This window comes from Microcaecilia unicolor, chromosome 2 (assembly GCF_901765095.1).
Source record: "Microcaecilia unicolor chromosome 2, aMicUni1.1, whole genome shotgun sequence".
NCBI lineage: Eukaryota > Metazoa > Chordata > Amphibia > Gymnophiona > Siphonopidae > Microcaecilia > Microcaecilia unicolor.
Genome location: NC_044032.1, coordinates 261,099,137 through 261,114,435, shown reverse-complemented (window position 1 = coordinate 261,114,435; position 15,299 = coordinate 261,099,137). Strand labels below are relative to the sequence as shown.

General features: G+C 43.7%; 1 protein-coding gene across 6 annotated transcripts in view; it reads left to right on the top strand.

The window, feature by feature from the left end:
• The first annotated feature begins 3,432 nt into the window (after positions 1–3,432).
• Positions 3,433–15,299, top strand: part of HAUS7 (HAUS augmin like complex subunit 7) — a 35,289-nt gene continuing 23,422 nt past the window's right edge. The window contains exons 1-2 of one of the 6 annotated variants that reach the window (XM_030192414.1): positions 3,433–3,514; positions 4,945–5,031. In XM_030192414.1, coding sequence (XP_030048274.1) covers positions 3,443–3,514; positions 4,945–5,031 — 159 coding nt within the window. In that variant the 5' untranslated portion in view covers positions 3,433–3,442. Of the gene's footprint in view, positions 3,515–3,546; positions 3,738–4,944; positions 5,032–15,299 lie in introns of those variants that run through there. The other 5 variants (XM_030192415.1, XM_030192412.1, XM_030192413.1 and 2 more) reach the window with 5 other exon arrangements.

Sequence of the window (15,299 nt, the reverse complement as noted above, 5' to 3'; positions counted from 1 at the left end):
ACTCCAAAAGGATAACAAATCAACATTAATGCTATACATAGTAACATAGTAGATGATGGCAGAAAAAGACCTGCACGGTCCATCCAGTCTGCCCAACAAGATAAACTCATATGTGCTACTTTTTGTGTATACCCTACCTTGATGATTTGTACCTGTCCTCTTCAGGGCACAGATCGTATAAGTCTGCCCAGCACTATCCCCGCCTCCCAACCACCAGCCCCGCCTCCCACCACTGGCTCTGCCACCCAATCTCGGCTAAGCTCCTGAGGATCCATTCCTTCTGAACAGGATTCCTTTATGTATGTTTATCCCACGCATGTTTGAATTCCGTTACCGTTTTCATTTCCACCACCTCCAGCGGGAGGGCATTCCAAGCATCCACTACTCTCTCTGTGAAGAAATACTTCCTGACATTTTTCTTGAGTCTGCCCCCCTTCAATCTCATTTCGTGTCCTCTAGTTCTATCGCCTTCCCCTCTCCGGAAAAGGTTCGTTTGCGAATTAATACCCACTGAGCAATGAGCAAATAAACCATAAAAACACATGATGTAATCAGAGCGACTCATGTATGTTATCCATACCATTGCGCTTCCTTGCACATCGTCCTCATTTTCTTGTTTTCTCCCTCTAAGTCCCCACCCTTCCTCCCTCCCCTCTCCCCCTTTTATTCCCCTCCCCCCATTTCCCCAGGTACTTAGCATTACCTTAAACTTGCTATCTCCTAAGCCGTAGAATTCGTATCTGCTGGGAGGTCCCCTTTATCATACAGCTGAGTATATTTTTGCCAGATTTCTCGCTATTTCTTATGTCTGCCCATAGGCATCAGCGTGTATTGTAGTTCTACCCACGCTGCCATTTCTTTCATCAATTGATGCCATGTCTGATTTGGCAGCGACATTGACTCTACCCAAAACTGCAGGATACACTTTTTTACTAGAAGAGATGTCAAAGGAACAAATCGACTCTGCACTTCCAGCAATCCTTCTTCTCTTAGCTGTGCCGTTCCCCCCAGTAACAAAACTTTATAGGACCACTCAAACTGCTTTCTTATGACTTTTTCCATGACTTCCAAGGAATGAGTCCACAGTTCCGCTAGGGCCAGGCATTCCATGAAGGTATGTATAAGTGTGCCTACCTCCCCTTGACATTTTGTGCACCCTTCAACTTCCCACAGCCCCATCTTCTTCCCTCGCTGTCGGGTGATATACACCCTATGAAGTATGTGAGACCTTACATACATATGGTTTGCTTTTAAACCCAATGGTCACCACCTAAGGGTGGTTGAACAATTAGATATAAACTGTGTTGTTTCTGACTTTACTTGTTTTGGAGTGTTTTGGGTCCTGCTGATCTGTTGCTAATCTCAACTTTGTTAAATGTTTCAGACATATCCATCTATTTGTTCCCATAATATAACAAAAATCTAATATTCTGTCTCACTGTATTTTCAAATGTAAGCCACAATGACCCTGAGCGGAGGAATGGCCTAGTGGTTAGGGTGGTGGACTTTGGTCCTGAGGAATTGAGTTCAATTCCCAGCACAGGCAGCTCCTTGTGACTCTGGGCAAGTCACTTAACCCTCCATTGCCCCATGTAAGCTGCATTGAGCCTACCATGAGTGGGAAAGCATGGGGTACAAATGTAACAAAAAACAAATTTGCTTAGGATAATGTGTGATATAAATGTAAAAAAAATAAATCCTTTATCCTCCACCTTTTAAGACACTGCCTACCTACTGGATAGTGATGGCACAAGGAAAGCAAGTTTGGTCCAGTGAAGACTAACTCAAAATAACCCGTTCCTTAGCTGGGCCTAGTATTACCATATTGAAAATATGACCATACCATGCCTCTGTGGTTATGTTCCACTAATAGTTTAAACAATTAACTGGATTTCTTGAAAGGATTATATAAACTTAGGATGCATGACTAGGGACACAAACATACACTTTATTCAATATCACAATTCCTCATGTACAGTTACAAAACAACCTTTTAGGATGGATAGTGTTCACAATGAGCTCCTTTTATTATCGACCAGAAAGAGATAAAGAGTTTTCAGTTTTGACACATCATAAGTCATCACAAGAACAAAATATAAGAAAACCAAGGGACTGCATTAGGGGAGTTATAGCCCATTTAAGAGATCTGTTTGACAGAAAATATTATTTTTACTAGTAAAAAAGGCCCATTTCTGTAGGCAAGGAAACGGGCCTTAGGCAGGCAATTCCCCCCCCCCCCCCCGTGCTACAGCCCCCTCGACCCCCCCTTCTGCGAACCTGTCGTTTCCCCCCCTGTGCCAGCGAAAACTGCCGCCATCGCTGCCGCCGTTGTTGTGCTACCTGTGCTTACAGCTGAAGTGTTGTTCTTCCCTTCCCGTAGGTTCTTCAATCATCTTGTCTGGAAGTTCCTCTGCTTGCGTCTGACGTCAGACGCACAGAGTTAAACTTTCTGAGAAGATGATTGAGGAACCCACCCGAAGGTAGTGCACAACAGCGGCGGGAGGGGAGGGTGCGGTTTTCGGCGTTCCGGGGGGGGGGATCGACAGGTCCGCGGGAGGGGGTGGGTTTCGAGGGGGCCGTAGCGCGGGGTCGTGACAGCTGATTCCGAGGCAGTAGGAGGAGTACTCCTCCCCTTGCCTTGGAATCAGCTGTATTGACGTCAGTGACGTCCGTGAGTGTCTGCCTCGCAGACCACTTGCAGCCAGGGAGCCACGGTCCCAAGCATAGAACGTTGGAAGTGAGAATTATTATATAGGATTATTTTGACTTATTTATTTATTTTATTTGTTACATTTGTACCCCACATTATAAACCACTTGCCCCTAAAACATGCTCAAACGACAGAATAATCCATTTATGTATCTAAAAAGTAAACTTCTACAAAACAGATGAAGATGTGATTCCATGTTTACCAATAAAAGGAGAGTTTAATTCTACTTCCATTTAATTTCAATATATTCCATTATCTTTATAACACCAGGCTTCCCAAGGCAGATTACAACAACAGTTAAGATGAACCCAGCAGGTAACAGGATATCCTCACTGAAATCTGGTCATCTGTATTGTATAGAAGAACACTGAAGGAAAATGAACACTAACTAGAGTTTATAATCGCTGTTTCTACGAGTAACAATAATTTTTGAAGCTGTTTTACTGATATTCAATTGTTATTTATTTTCTCCTCCACAGTTGAGCTTATCCAACAGAAACAGCTTTAGACTTGTTACGGATGAACCAACAAAAAAGAACGACAACGTGGAAGCAGCACCAGCTCATAAGTTTGCTTGCTTTGTTTTGAGTGTATGGTAATGACGGCTGCGTGGGGGAGTGGAAACAGAGATTAACCAAATTGGCTTCCTTGCTTACAGTGGACACCTCCTCCTTGGGGCCTGGCCTCTGCCTATCCCCTCTGACGCATTTCGTGTTTCCGGCAGGGGCAGGCATGAATGAAGGCGTGTTAGAAGGGGCGGGCCGGCTGGGTACGGGGAAATCGGCGGCAAATGGCAGTTTGAAGGTGGGTGAAAGAAGGAGTTTGAGATGGAGGGAGAGTTATCGGAGCGTGGACAGGAAGGAGAGTGAAGCGATGACAAGACCGTGGGGGAGTGGACGTGTCTCGCTCGGGCAGTCAAATGCGTGTGACTTGGTATTGGGTGCTGTAGCTGTTGCCCTCCCTGTGTGTATTGGGAAGGGAAGAGAAGGTGGGGAGGGGTCTGTTTGTTGTTTCCTGAACTCAAATGGTACGTGGAAGAGTTGCTGCCATTGCAGCTTGAGCAAAGGTTCTTGCTATCTAACTTTATCAGGGTAGAGGGGTGTTCTGCTATTGATGCGAAATGGGGATTGATGTGTAGGCTGAGAGCAGTTCCCAGAGGGGGAAGAAGCTGCAGGGAGAGGGGAAAAGGAACAGGGAGAATAAATACTCAAAAACTGAAAAATAAAAACTACAAAGTCTAACTCTGTGTGGCAACTTAGTGCATTTTAATGTACAGAATGATTTTGAAAAATTATTATTTTAGAATTGCTGTAGGGTCAGGGCCATCTTTTTATCATAGCTGGTTTTATCCTGGCTTGAGACACCATTATCTCTACTAAAGAGAACTACTGTCTGTTTTCAGTATTCACGATGGTATGAAGCCCCCCAAAAACATCACAAACACTTAAAAAATGTATTTATGGGAAATAGGGATTAGGTTCCAGTTGTACCAATTTTTCCTCAAAACCATGAATAGTGAAAACATATCCCTATAGGAAGTTTTGGTTTCTGCATGGGACAGCACATAACAAAAACCTGAGAAGTCTACTGAGAACTGACTGTAGAGTGTGTTGCAAACAAAAGTTTTTTATTTGCTGAACCACATACAGTATTGTAGTAACATTGCCTCATGGCTGCTCTTGGTGCAACGTTCTAGAATGCCAAACACCAAAAAACTGAAAGCAAAGAGAAGGCTGTTTTGAAATGTGCATGTCCGTGAATACACAAACACAGTACAGCAAATTGTAGTGTCTATTTGCTCCTCTGTGGAAAAGCGAAATAGTGAATGCCGAATGCATGAATAAGGAGAACAGACTGTAGCCTAGTGTTGACATTCGGAGTTGGCCAGTTCAAATCCCGCTGCTGCTCCTTGTGATCTTGGGCAAGTCACTTAACCCTCCATTGTCTCAGGTACAAAATTAGATTGTGAGCCCTCCAGGGACAGAGAAATACCCAATTACCTGAATGTAACTCACCTTGAGCTACTACTGTAAAAGGTGTGAGCAAAATCCAAATAAATAAAAATAGCTTTCCATCAATTCTGCTATTTTGGGTTGACATGCAGTTTTCCCCTTCCACTACTTTTCTACCTCTCTGCGTGTTTGCAATGAACATCTTTTCATTTTTACATCTATTAATGTATATTTTTAATCTTGGTGATTTTGAGCCTTTCATACAATGATTTTGTATTTCAGATTTGGCAAAAGCCAACTGGCAACAGAGTAAAAGTGAAGATGGCGGACACGCTGAGTTTGGCAGTTTCTGTGTACCGGAGGTTAAAGGTTAGCAGTTGGAGCTGAGGGGAGAGCTTGTACTAGGATGGGGAGAGGTGATACTGAAGGGCCAATTATACAAAAAGAAAAAAAAAAGAGAGAGAGAGAATCCATGGGCTTCCCTCCTCCTGTATAAACAGGTCTGGCAAGGAGATGTGCTGCCCTTGGCTGTAGGGGGCTCTGGGACATTATGGGATTCATGGTGCCTTTATAGAGAGGTGAGTTGGCAGCAAGATTATTTCTGTTCTCCCACTAATTTTTAAAAGTTGTGGCATTTCACTATACTACACTTTGAGTAATCGGTTCAATCAGATATAGGGTTGGGGGCAGGATATTTTTTATACTTAAGCTTTCCTCCCTTCAGATGGTAGGCTCTGCAGTCACCATGTCTGTGTGGATCCCTTTTAATAATAACTTTTATCTAGTGTCTGATTTGTACCCAATGTTTCAGAGAACGTCGGTGAGTTAAAGGGGATTCTGACATGAATGTGTTTGATACATATTTATTTATTTATTTATTTGTTACTTATATCCCACATTTTCCCACACATGCAGGCGCAATGTGGCTTACAGAGAATTACATAAGAGTACAATCTTAACAGCTTAGGCAAGCATAAAGAGGTAAATAGGAGGGAAGAAACTAACAAAGTGAACTAAATAGGGTTGGGTACAAGGGATACTTTAATCAACATGGTAAGATGAGGGGTAAGTCTTAGCAAAGAGGAATGTCTTTAATAACTTCTTAAAAAGGGCATGGTCCTCTTGAATTTTAAGGTGACGAGGTAACGTATTCCAGTATTTGGGACTCCAATAACAGAAAGACGAGGCGAAGATTTTCTTATACTTGACTCCCTTACAATTAGGAAAATGGAGGTGGAGATAGGACCTTGCAGCAGGGTTGGCATTTCTGGGCGGAAGGTCAATCAAGGGAACCATGTATTCCGGGGCTGCCCCATAGATGATTTTATGTGTTAGGGAGCAGATCTTAAAAGCAATGCGCTCCTGTACAGGCAGCCAATGAAGTTTAAAGCGCAAGGGGTCTGCGTGTGCAAAACGCCGTTCGTTTAAGATGAGCCTCGCCGCTGTGTTCTGAGCCGTTTGGAAAGTTTTCAATAAGGAGACCTGGCAACCCACATAAATACCGCTACAATAATCCAGGTGGGATAAGACAAGCCAATGGACAAGGGTACGATGTATGTCCGACTCATCTTCTAAAAGTCGCACCAAAATGTTACATTGAAGACCTGACTTGTTATCTTAACAATATGTTAAGTGCAGGATTTTTCCCACCAGATCATGGAAACATCCTTCTCACTCCAATCCCAAAAAATTTAAAGATCAAACCAGATGTCATCTCTAACTATCGCCCAGTGGCTTCGATACCTCTAGTTATCAAGCTGATGGAGAGCCTGGTCAATATTCAACTCAATGAATTTTTAAATAATTTTGATATTCTCCATTATTCCCAATCAGGTTTTCGAGCCCATTACAGCACGGAGACTGTCCTGGTTACCCTCTTATCCAACTTTCGTCGAGAACTATCTGTTGGACGGAAGATTCTCCTGCTACAATTTGACATGTCTAGTGCTTTTGATATGGTGGATCATGAACTCCTGCTCCATCTACTGGATTCTTTTGGCATAGGAGACCTTGAAGTAAGCTCCAAGTTGTGTAGCTGAGGGAGGGTCAACACTGGAGCGTTCTAGCTTGCGAGTATCTAGAAAGGTGTTTAATAGTTGATATATCTGTCGGATGTCCCGGCCAGCCACCTGCATCTTAGATGAAAAGTAGGTGCGCTTTGCATTTCGGATGGCGTTTTTATACTTGCGGTGACTACTTTTCCAGTCCTCCCGAGCCTGATCAGATTTGCCTTTTCGCCAAGTTCTTTCCATGCGTCGTACCTCACGTTTTAAAGCTCTCAGGTCTATTGTGAACCAGGGTGATAATCTACGAATGTACGAGGATTTAGGACGCAGGGGTGCAATTGTATTCAGCACTGCATTACAAGTGTGGTCCCAGTCAGTTAGATAGGTGGGTGAGGATGGTTGCAGATCATCATCATATCCCCCCAAAAATGAGACACCTTTTTATTTTTCTCTATAACAAATAATGACTGGGTTTGCAACAATGAAGCTTGGATCACAAAAGGTCTATGGTAGAGTTGTAAAATGATCACGCAGCACATATGTAGCGTGATAAACATTCTTTGCAAATTTTGTACAATAAAGGTTCCTCAAAATGTAATGTGACCAAAATGATAAATGTGAACGCGCTTGGATTTGAAGTTGAATAGAAGTTTATTTACTGCTATGCCAAGTGCAAATCTGAGTGATACAGTGTCATTTAGAAATTCTTGCTGTGCAAAACCAGATCTTTTCTAAAACAAAAAGTAACATTCTTTATGATATATGCCATCATTGTGTCTTGTCATAATACAGCTTTATGAAGCAGAACTGTTATCAAGGGCTTTTTGTTGGGTAATGAATTGGTAATTAGGTTAGTATCTGGCAGTAATAGTAAGGTCTCCCTGAGCTCTGCACAGGACTTCCATTAAGTGAGAAATCCATGGAGTCCCAAATTGTGCCACTAGAATAAGGGTGGGGAGGTAGATCAGTGAGAAGAGAGAACAAAAATCATCCAATCCAAAATGATCTTTGTCATGATTAGGAACTGCATTAGGAACTGGTTGACGGACAGAAGACAGAGGGTGGGGGTAAATGGAGTTCGCTCGGAGGAGGGAAAGGTGAGTAGTGGAGTGCCTCAGGGATTGGTGCTGGGGCCGATTCTGTTCAATATATTTGTGAGTGACATTGCCGAAGGGTTAGAAGGTAAAGTTTGCCTATTTGCGGATGATACTAAGATTAGCAACAGAGTGGACACCCGGGAGGGAGTGGAAAGCATGAAAAAGGATCTGAGGAAGCTAGAAGAATGGTCTAAGGTTTGGCAATTAAAATTCAATGCAAAGTGATGCACTTAGGGAGTAGAAACCCACGAGAGACTTATGTGTTAGGCGGTGAGAGTCTGATAGGTACTGAGGGGGAGAGGGATCTTGGAGTGATATTATCCGAGGATCTGAAGACGACGAAACAGTGTGATAAGGCGGTGGCCGTAGCGAGAAGGTTGCTAGGCTGTATAGAGAGAGGTGTGATCAGCAGAAGAAAGGAAGTGTTGATGCCCCTGTACAAGTCGTTGGTGAGGCCCCACCTGGCGTATTGTGTTCAGTTTTGGAGGCCGTACCTTACGAAGGATGTTAAAAAAAATAGAAGCGGTGCAAAGAAAAGCTACGAGAATGGTATGGCATTTGCGTTCCAAGACATATGAAGAGAGACTTGCTGACCTGAACATGTATACCCTGGAGGAAAGGAGGAACAGGGGTGATATGATACAGACGTTCAAATGTTTGAAAGGTATTAATCCGCAAACAAATCTTTTCCAGAGATGGGTAGGCAGTAGAACGAGAGGACATGAAATGAGATTGAAGGGAGGCAGACTCAGGAAAGATGTCAGGAAGTATTTTTTCACAGAGAGGGTGGTGGATGCTTGGAATGCCCTCCCGCGGGAGGTGGTGGAGATGAAAACGGTAACGGAATTCAAACATGCGTAGGATATACATAAAGGAATCCTGTGCAGAAGGAATGGATCCTCAGAAGCTTAGCCGAAATTGGGTGGCGGAGTTGGTGGAGGGGTTGGTGGTTGGGAGGCGAGGATAGTGGAGGGCAGACTTATACGGTCTGTGCCAGAGCCGGTGATGGGAGGCGGGACTGATGGTTGGAAGGCGGGGAATCCTGCTGGGCAGACTTATACGGTCTGTGCCCTGAAAAAGACAGGTACAAATCAAGGTAAGTTATACACATATGAATTTATCTTGTTGGGCAGACTGGATGGACCATGCAGGTCTTTTTCTGCCGTCATCTACTGTGTTACTATGATAAATATATGGAAAAATGGAGCCAGCCAAATATATGTTTGCAGGAAGTAGAGAGAAGAGCACTGGTCTGTCTTCCCAAGTGCGTACAATTGAAGCTTTGGGACTGGCATTATCAAAGATGAGGAATGTTTCCTTATCCAAAGCAAATTACTGTAAGCTTGGAATGGCAGTTCTTCACAGACAGTCTGGTGAAGTGTCCTCACAGTGGGGGATTCTCAATAAAGATGCGAGTCTTGTTGGGGGGGGGGGGGGACACACAGCCAAAGGTGCATGGACCCTGAAAGAAATCACAGTGGTCTATAAACACGTTAGGGACAAGGGCCATATGAGTGGTCTCACAACAGGTATGTGTATGGGAAGGTGGGCGTGATTAAATCAGGTTTATGCAATTGAATTATTTGGCGATCCTGGTAGCTAGAACTGTTCATGCTGTTTATATGGATGAGGGGGGTCAGTATTTGGCTAGGGCAGTCAGCGGGGTTTTTAAAATACCATCTGCCTTGGCTGAATTAAATCCATATATTCTGAGCTGGTATCTGGATAATGGGTGACACTGAAAACCTGGATATAGTAGTCGGTACTGCCACTATCTCTATAGCTTGCTGCCTGAAGTTATTCAGCTAGCAGTTCTGAATATCGCCACTATCTGAATAGTTCATGGCTCCACCCACGGTCTGCCCCACACTATCAGAATATCATGGTCAGCAGCACTTATCGGATTAGTAGGTATTAGTTGAATTTAATTGCAAGAATCGTTTCAGTTTCTACAGCGACTTGATACATTAGGGCACCAAGTAACGCAGTTAAAACCTTTAGTTAGAATTAATTGGCACTTAAGTGTGTGTAATGCGCACTTAAGCACATAAGTGCTAGGCACTAATTCTATAACTCATGCATGCAAATCACTTAGTATGTAAATGCCAGGTGGGCGTATGGGTAGGTCTCCCCATTACACACACATGGCATACTTAGGCACCAACAGCTACGCCTGCCATAAACATGGTATAAATGTTGACACATGTTTAGGTGTGCCAGTGCTGACTTCTAATATTCTATAATGACATCTTGGTGCCGAAATACTGTTAGTGTTGGTGTTCAGCACACAGTATTGGAATGCCTAAAATGAGTCGCCAAGTTATAAAATTTCCCCGTTGTGTATCTACCAGAGAAGTATCTGAGAATAGAGGATGCACACAAGTCTAAACTGTAAATCCTTGTAAATGTACTGTAATCTGCAAGGCATGGTAACATGGGACCCGTTTGCAGCAAACAATAGTTCTGTCAAAGGACATATCTGACAGAAGGCACAGATGAACTGAAGAAAACCAGATGAGTAAATGCAGACTGGTTGTAACGGTAAAGTAAGAAAAGGAGTTTGGAGAACATATGTTAAATATTGAATCTAGAAGGTTAACTGTATACTGTTTATTAGCATGCTTGATGAGGAACAAAGAATGAAGAGATGGCTGTCTGAATGAATGGATGATTGGAGGGATGAAAGGAGTGTTGGGGATACGATGATATGTTTAAGTCTATCTGAAAAGCAATCCTGCTCTAGCCTTTCATGCCCAGTGCGACTGAGAGTCATGATGGAGGCCAGTGCTTTAATTTGACCGCGTAGAGGAAGCATAGACCTATGTGGACAAATGCAGGGCACCAGAATAAGGCAAGTGGGGGAAAAAGGTAATGACTGAATGGACAGAGCGCTAACGTGGAGACTGTTAAGACTATCATACTACTAACTACTACTAACTAACATTTCTAAAGCGCTACTAGGGTTACGCAGTGCTGTACAATTTAAACATAGGACAGTCCCTGCTGAAAGAGCTTACAATCTAAAAGACAAGAGAACAATCTAAAGACAAGTGTACAATCTAGAGGACGAGTGAACAGTTAATCTGATAGGGTGGATAGATTGGGGCATTCTATATTTCTCAAGCGGTTAGGTGCCGAAGGCAGCATTAAAGAGGTGAGTTTTAAGCAGAGATTTGAAGATGGGTAGGGAGGGGGCAAGGCGTATGGGTAAAGGAAGATTGTTCCAGGCATAGGGTGAGGCAAGGCAGAATGAGCGGAGCCTGGAGTTGGCAGTGGTGGAGAAGGGTACTGAGAGAAGGGCTTTGTCCTGTGAGCGGAGGTCAGAGAGCGAGCCTTCTGTTCTCAACTGTGTATTTACTCAGCGGGAAGCAGTAACAGATTGGAACTTGCATGTCCTAATATTATGGAGACAGAAGGTGGCCTGGGATATTATAATTATACAGGGCGGAATGGCACTGGCTTTACATACGGAAACTTACGGAGGCTGCCAAAGGACGCCATCTCCTACAGCTATTTGCGACCAAAGAAGAATTGGCGGAGAAGCCAAGGACTGAATGTAAGAATATTGAATGAGAGGAGACTGAGTGAATATATTTTATAATATCTATTCTTTTTGTTATTAAACTAGATAAAGCAGTGGAAGTGGAAAGACCAGGGAATGGATGATAGGATGTATGGATGAAAGAACTCTTAAGGATAATGTTTTATGTTTAGGGGAGGGGAGAGAAGAGGCGGAAAGAGGCTAGAGGGGGAGGGTGTGGGTGATATATATAATAGAAGGATGGGTAGCTCTAAGTCCAGAACGGAATGGATTCGGGAGACCGAATGGGTGAATTGGGGGAGGGAGGGGGGAGATTGGAGAGTTGGGGGGGGTTACAGGGGGGGGTGAGTGTTGCTCAAAGTACGTAGGGTTAATGGAACGGGGGACAGAAGGCGAAGGGGAACATGTAAGGCTTTGAGGGGGTGGAAGCTGGGACATGCTCTCACAAAACAAACTCAGAGACTAGAGGCATTTGGGGGTATTGGCTATAGGGAGAGATTAGGGGTAGTTTAATATGTCTAAATTAACATTCACTACTTGGAATGTTGGAGGGTTTCAATCCCCAATCAAGAGTCATAGAATTTTGAAAGTACTTAGAGATAGGGGGACCTCCGTTGCCTTCCTGCAGGAATCGCATCTGTCCACGACAGAGCATGCCAAACTCAAAAGATGGTGGGTGGGTGACCTTGTAGAAGCCCCGGCAGTGGGAAGGAAGGGAAGCGTGGTAATCTTGTTCAAGAAGGGCTTGCATCTAGAGATTAAGGAAGTTATCGCAGATCCAGAGGGCAGATATGTGCTGGCCTCGGTGACCCTTGAGCGTCAGCCTGTATTGTTGTGTAACCTCTATGCACCAAATACTTTTGATTGAGAATTCTATACAAAGGTAATCAGACAGATATTAGAGTTGGGTGGTATTCCGATAATATTGGGAGGAGATTTAAACGATGTGGCAGATCCTATGATAGATAGATCTCAGCCTACAGATAGAGAATTAACAAGGACAATGAGAGGGGTAACCTTGTTAGGGTCATCTTTGGGACTAGTGGATGCGTGGCGAACTCTCATTCCTTTGGAGAGGAACTTCACACACATGTCCAGGGCTCACTCCACGCTGTCTAGGATAGATTATCTGCTAATCTCCAGAGAACTCTTTACACAGGTAGAAAGTACAGAAAGCAGAGCTGGCGCTGAAAGAAGTTCTCAGGGGGACTGTCCTTGAGGCAGGTCAAGTTTGAGCGAAACATATGTCGGACAACATAACCCCTGGGTCCGATGAAAAACGGAATTGAAAGAGATAAAAAAGATAAGTTAAACAATTAAATTATAAAGTGATTGTGAAAGCTTAATTATGCCGTAGCTGACCTATGAAGATGATAGATGTTGTTAACATTGCCATATAAAACAGTTATCGTTGGCAATGAACATCGCTGAGGTCAATTAGTGAGAGGAACTAAATGCTATTGAATGCTATTGAAGAGTTATCTAAAAAATCCTCTGTGAAAAGGTCTACTGCTGTACTAGAGCATCCAAGCCCTCCGCCTGAACATCCCGGCTCTGAATGAAGAAACAGGAAACTTTGGTGTTGTGAAAGGTGGCCATCAAATCCATGATTGTGGCACCCCATTAGTTGACAATAAGACTGAATGTGTCATTCCCCAGACACCAATTCCCTGGGATTGATCACCTTTCTGCTGAGTTAGTCAGTCTTCACGTTGGCTATGCCCATGACATGTGCCTCGGACAGATTCGTGAGATGACTCTCTGCCCAATCTATCAGGAGAGCTGACTCCTGCGCCACCTGCTGACTCCTGGTGCCTCCCTGGCAAGTATGCCACCACAGTGGCATTGTCAAACAGGACCTAAACCACCTTCCCTCGAAGAAGATCAAGAAATGCCACCAATGCAAGGTGAATTGCCCTGGTCTCCAATCAGTTGATTGAGCAATGAGCTTCCGGGGGGGGAGGGAACCATTGGCCCTGAGCCATCCGGCCCAGACAATGCGCTCCCCCCCCCCCCCCAACCAGACAGGCTGGCGTCCGTCATTACTACCATCCATTGCAAAGGATCCAGAGGTAAGCCCTGCAAAAGATTGGCCAGATCCAGCCAGTAGCACAGACTGCGCCTCGCAGTCCCCTAAAGCAATAGCAGACTCCCAAGGCGTGAGACTGAGACCACCCCGAGGAGTGCATCCTGCAGTGTTCTTGCATGTTCTCTGGCCCATTGTACTTCCTTTAGACTCGTTTTCATGGAACCCAAGACCTGGAGATAATTCTGTTCTCAAGAACAGTGTGACTGCAAGAGACTTCAAATTTGAGCCTGAAGCTTTTGAATCCCAGACTCATGTTGAAACTCACTCCCAAGTAGTCCAGGTTCTAAGAAGGGACCAGATGGCTTTTGACCAAATTGACTACTCAACTTAACAAGTGCAATAACTGAGGCTGACACTCTCCTGGCGGGATTTTGCCTGACTCAGCCAATCGTCCAAGTATGGATGGACCAAAATTCCTTCCTTCCACAGAGCTGCTGCCACAACAACCATCACCTTGGTAAAGGTTCAGGGTGCGGTTGCCAACCTGAAGGGCAAAGCATTGAACTGATCATTCTTCCCCAAAATAGCAAAGTGAAGAAATCTCTGATGCGAGTGCTGAATTGGAATAAGGAGATAAGCCTCTGTGAGATCCAGGGATATGAGTATCTTGCCTGGCTGCACTGCCACGATCACTGATCACAACAGTTCCATGCAAAAAAGACTGGACCCAAAGAGCTTGATTTACTCCCTTCAGGTCTAAAATGGGCCTAAAGGAGCCCTCCTTCTTGGAAGCCACAAAATAGATGGAATAGCGGGCTGTACCCACCTCTTTGCACAGAAATGAAACCTCAGCCCGGACGTTGACCAACCTCTGCAGGGTCCCTCAAACTACTTTTATTTTCCACAGAACCTGACATGGATCCAGAAGGGAATCTTGCAGACATTGAGAGTCATGTCTATGTTTTCAGCTCTTCCTTGGAAACCACAAATTCTAATAATTGCTTAAAGACACAGGAATTATTCTGAAAACTAAGGTATCAGGTTCAAGAAAATGCTAGCAATCTTTGCATTTTTGTGTGTGTGTGATGCTGTTGCAAGTTATGATCTTGCATAGTAGTCTATATGGTAAACAGAGTGCTCCAAATAAATGCTTTTGCTACAAAGGTTTAGCAGGAATTTGTCTGTAAATTTGGGATAAGCTCCTTAGGAGTTAGCTGATGGCATATCTCCACAGAGAGGCAATCACTCCGAATGCGATACAAAGTCAACCATTGTAAAGCACTGTGGCTTTTAGTTTGTTTTCATTAGCTGAGGTCTGTCTTTTGGAGGCTATTTTGCTTGGAAGTAAAATCTGGTTTTTATTTAAATTATTACTTATATTCTGAATTGGCTACTATTTGGGTGATTCTACTGAATTTCCAGGCTCTGGTGTTTATGATGAAGATGCAGGCATTTTTATCAAACTTATGAGAGAGGAACCTGCAGCGATTGTTTTCAAGCACAAGTACTGGTCAACTTAGTGTTAGTAGAGAAATGATATTTTTATTTTATTTATTTTTATTTATTGCATTTGTATCCCACGTTTTCCCACCTCTTTGCAGGCTCAATGTGGCTTACAATACATCATGGATACTGGAAATAGGAAGGGGATATACATTAGGTTTTACAGAAGGATTTTGGTTTCCATGGTCATGAAATATAAGATAGTGGTATTGCAGAACACGTTAACATACATTAGGAATACAAGATAGTAGTACAGCAGAAGACATAAGACAGGCACGTTACAACGTTTATGGGCATATTTGGAGATTTTTACATGCTTTGATCTTTGTGGTATATCTTTTCAAAGAGATGAGTCTTTAGTAATTTACGGAAGTTAGCCAGTTCATTGGTCGCTTTCAAATTGCGTGGTAGCGTGTTCCAGAGTTGCGTGCTCAGGAGAAGGTAGAGGCGTGCTTTAGTTT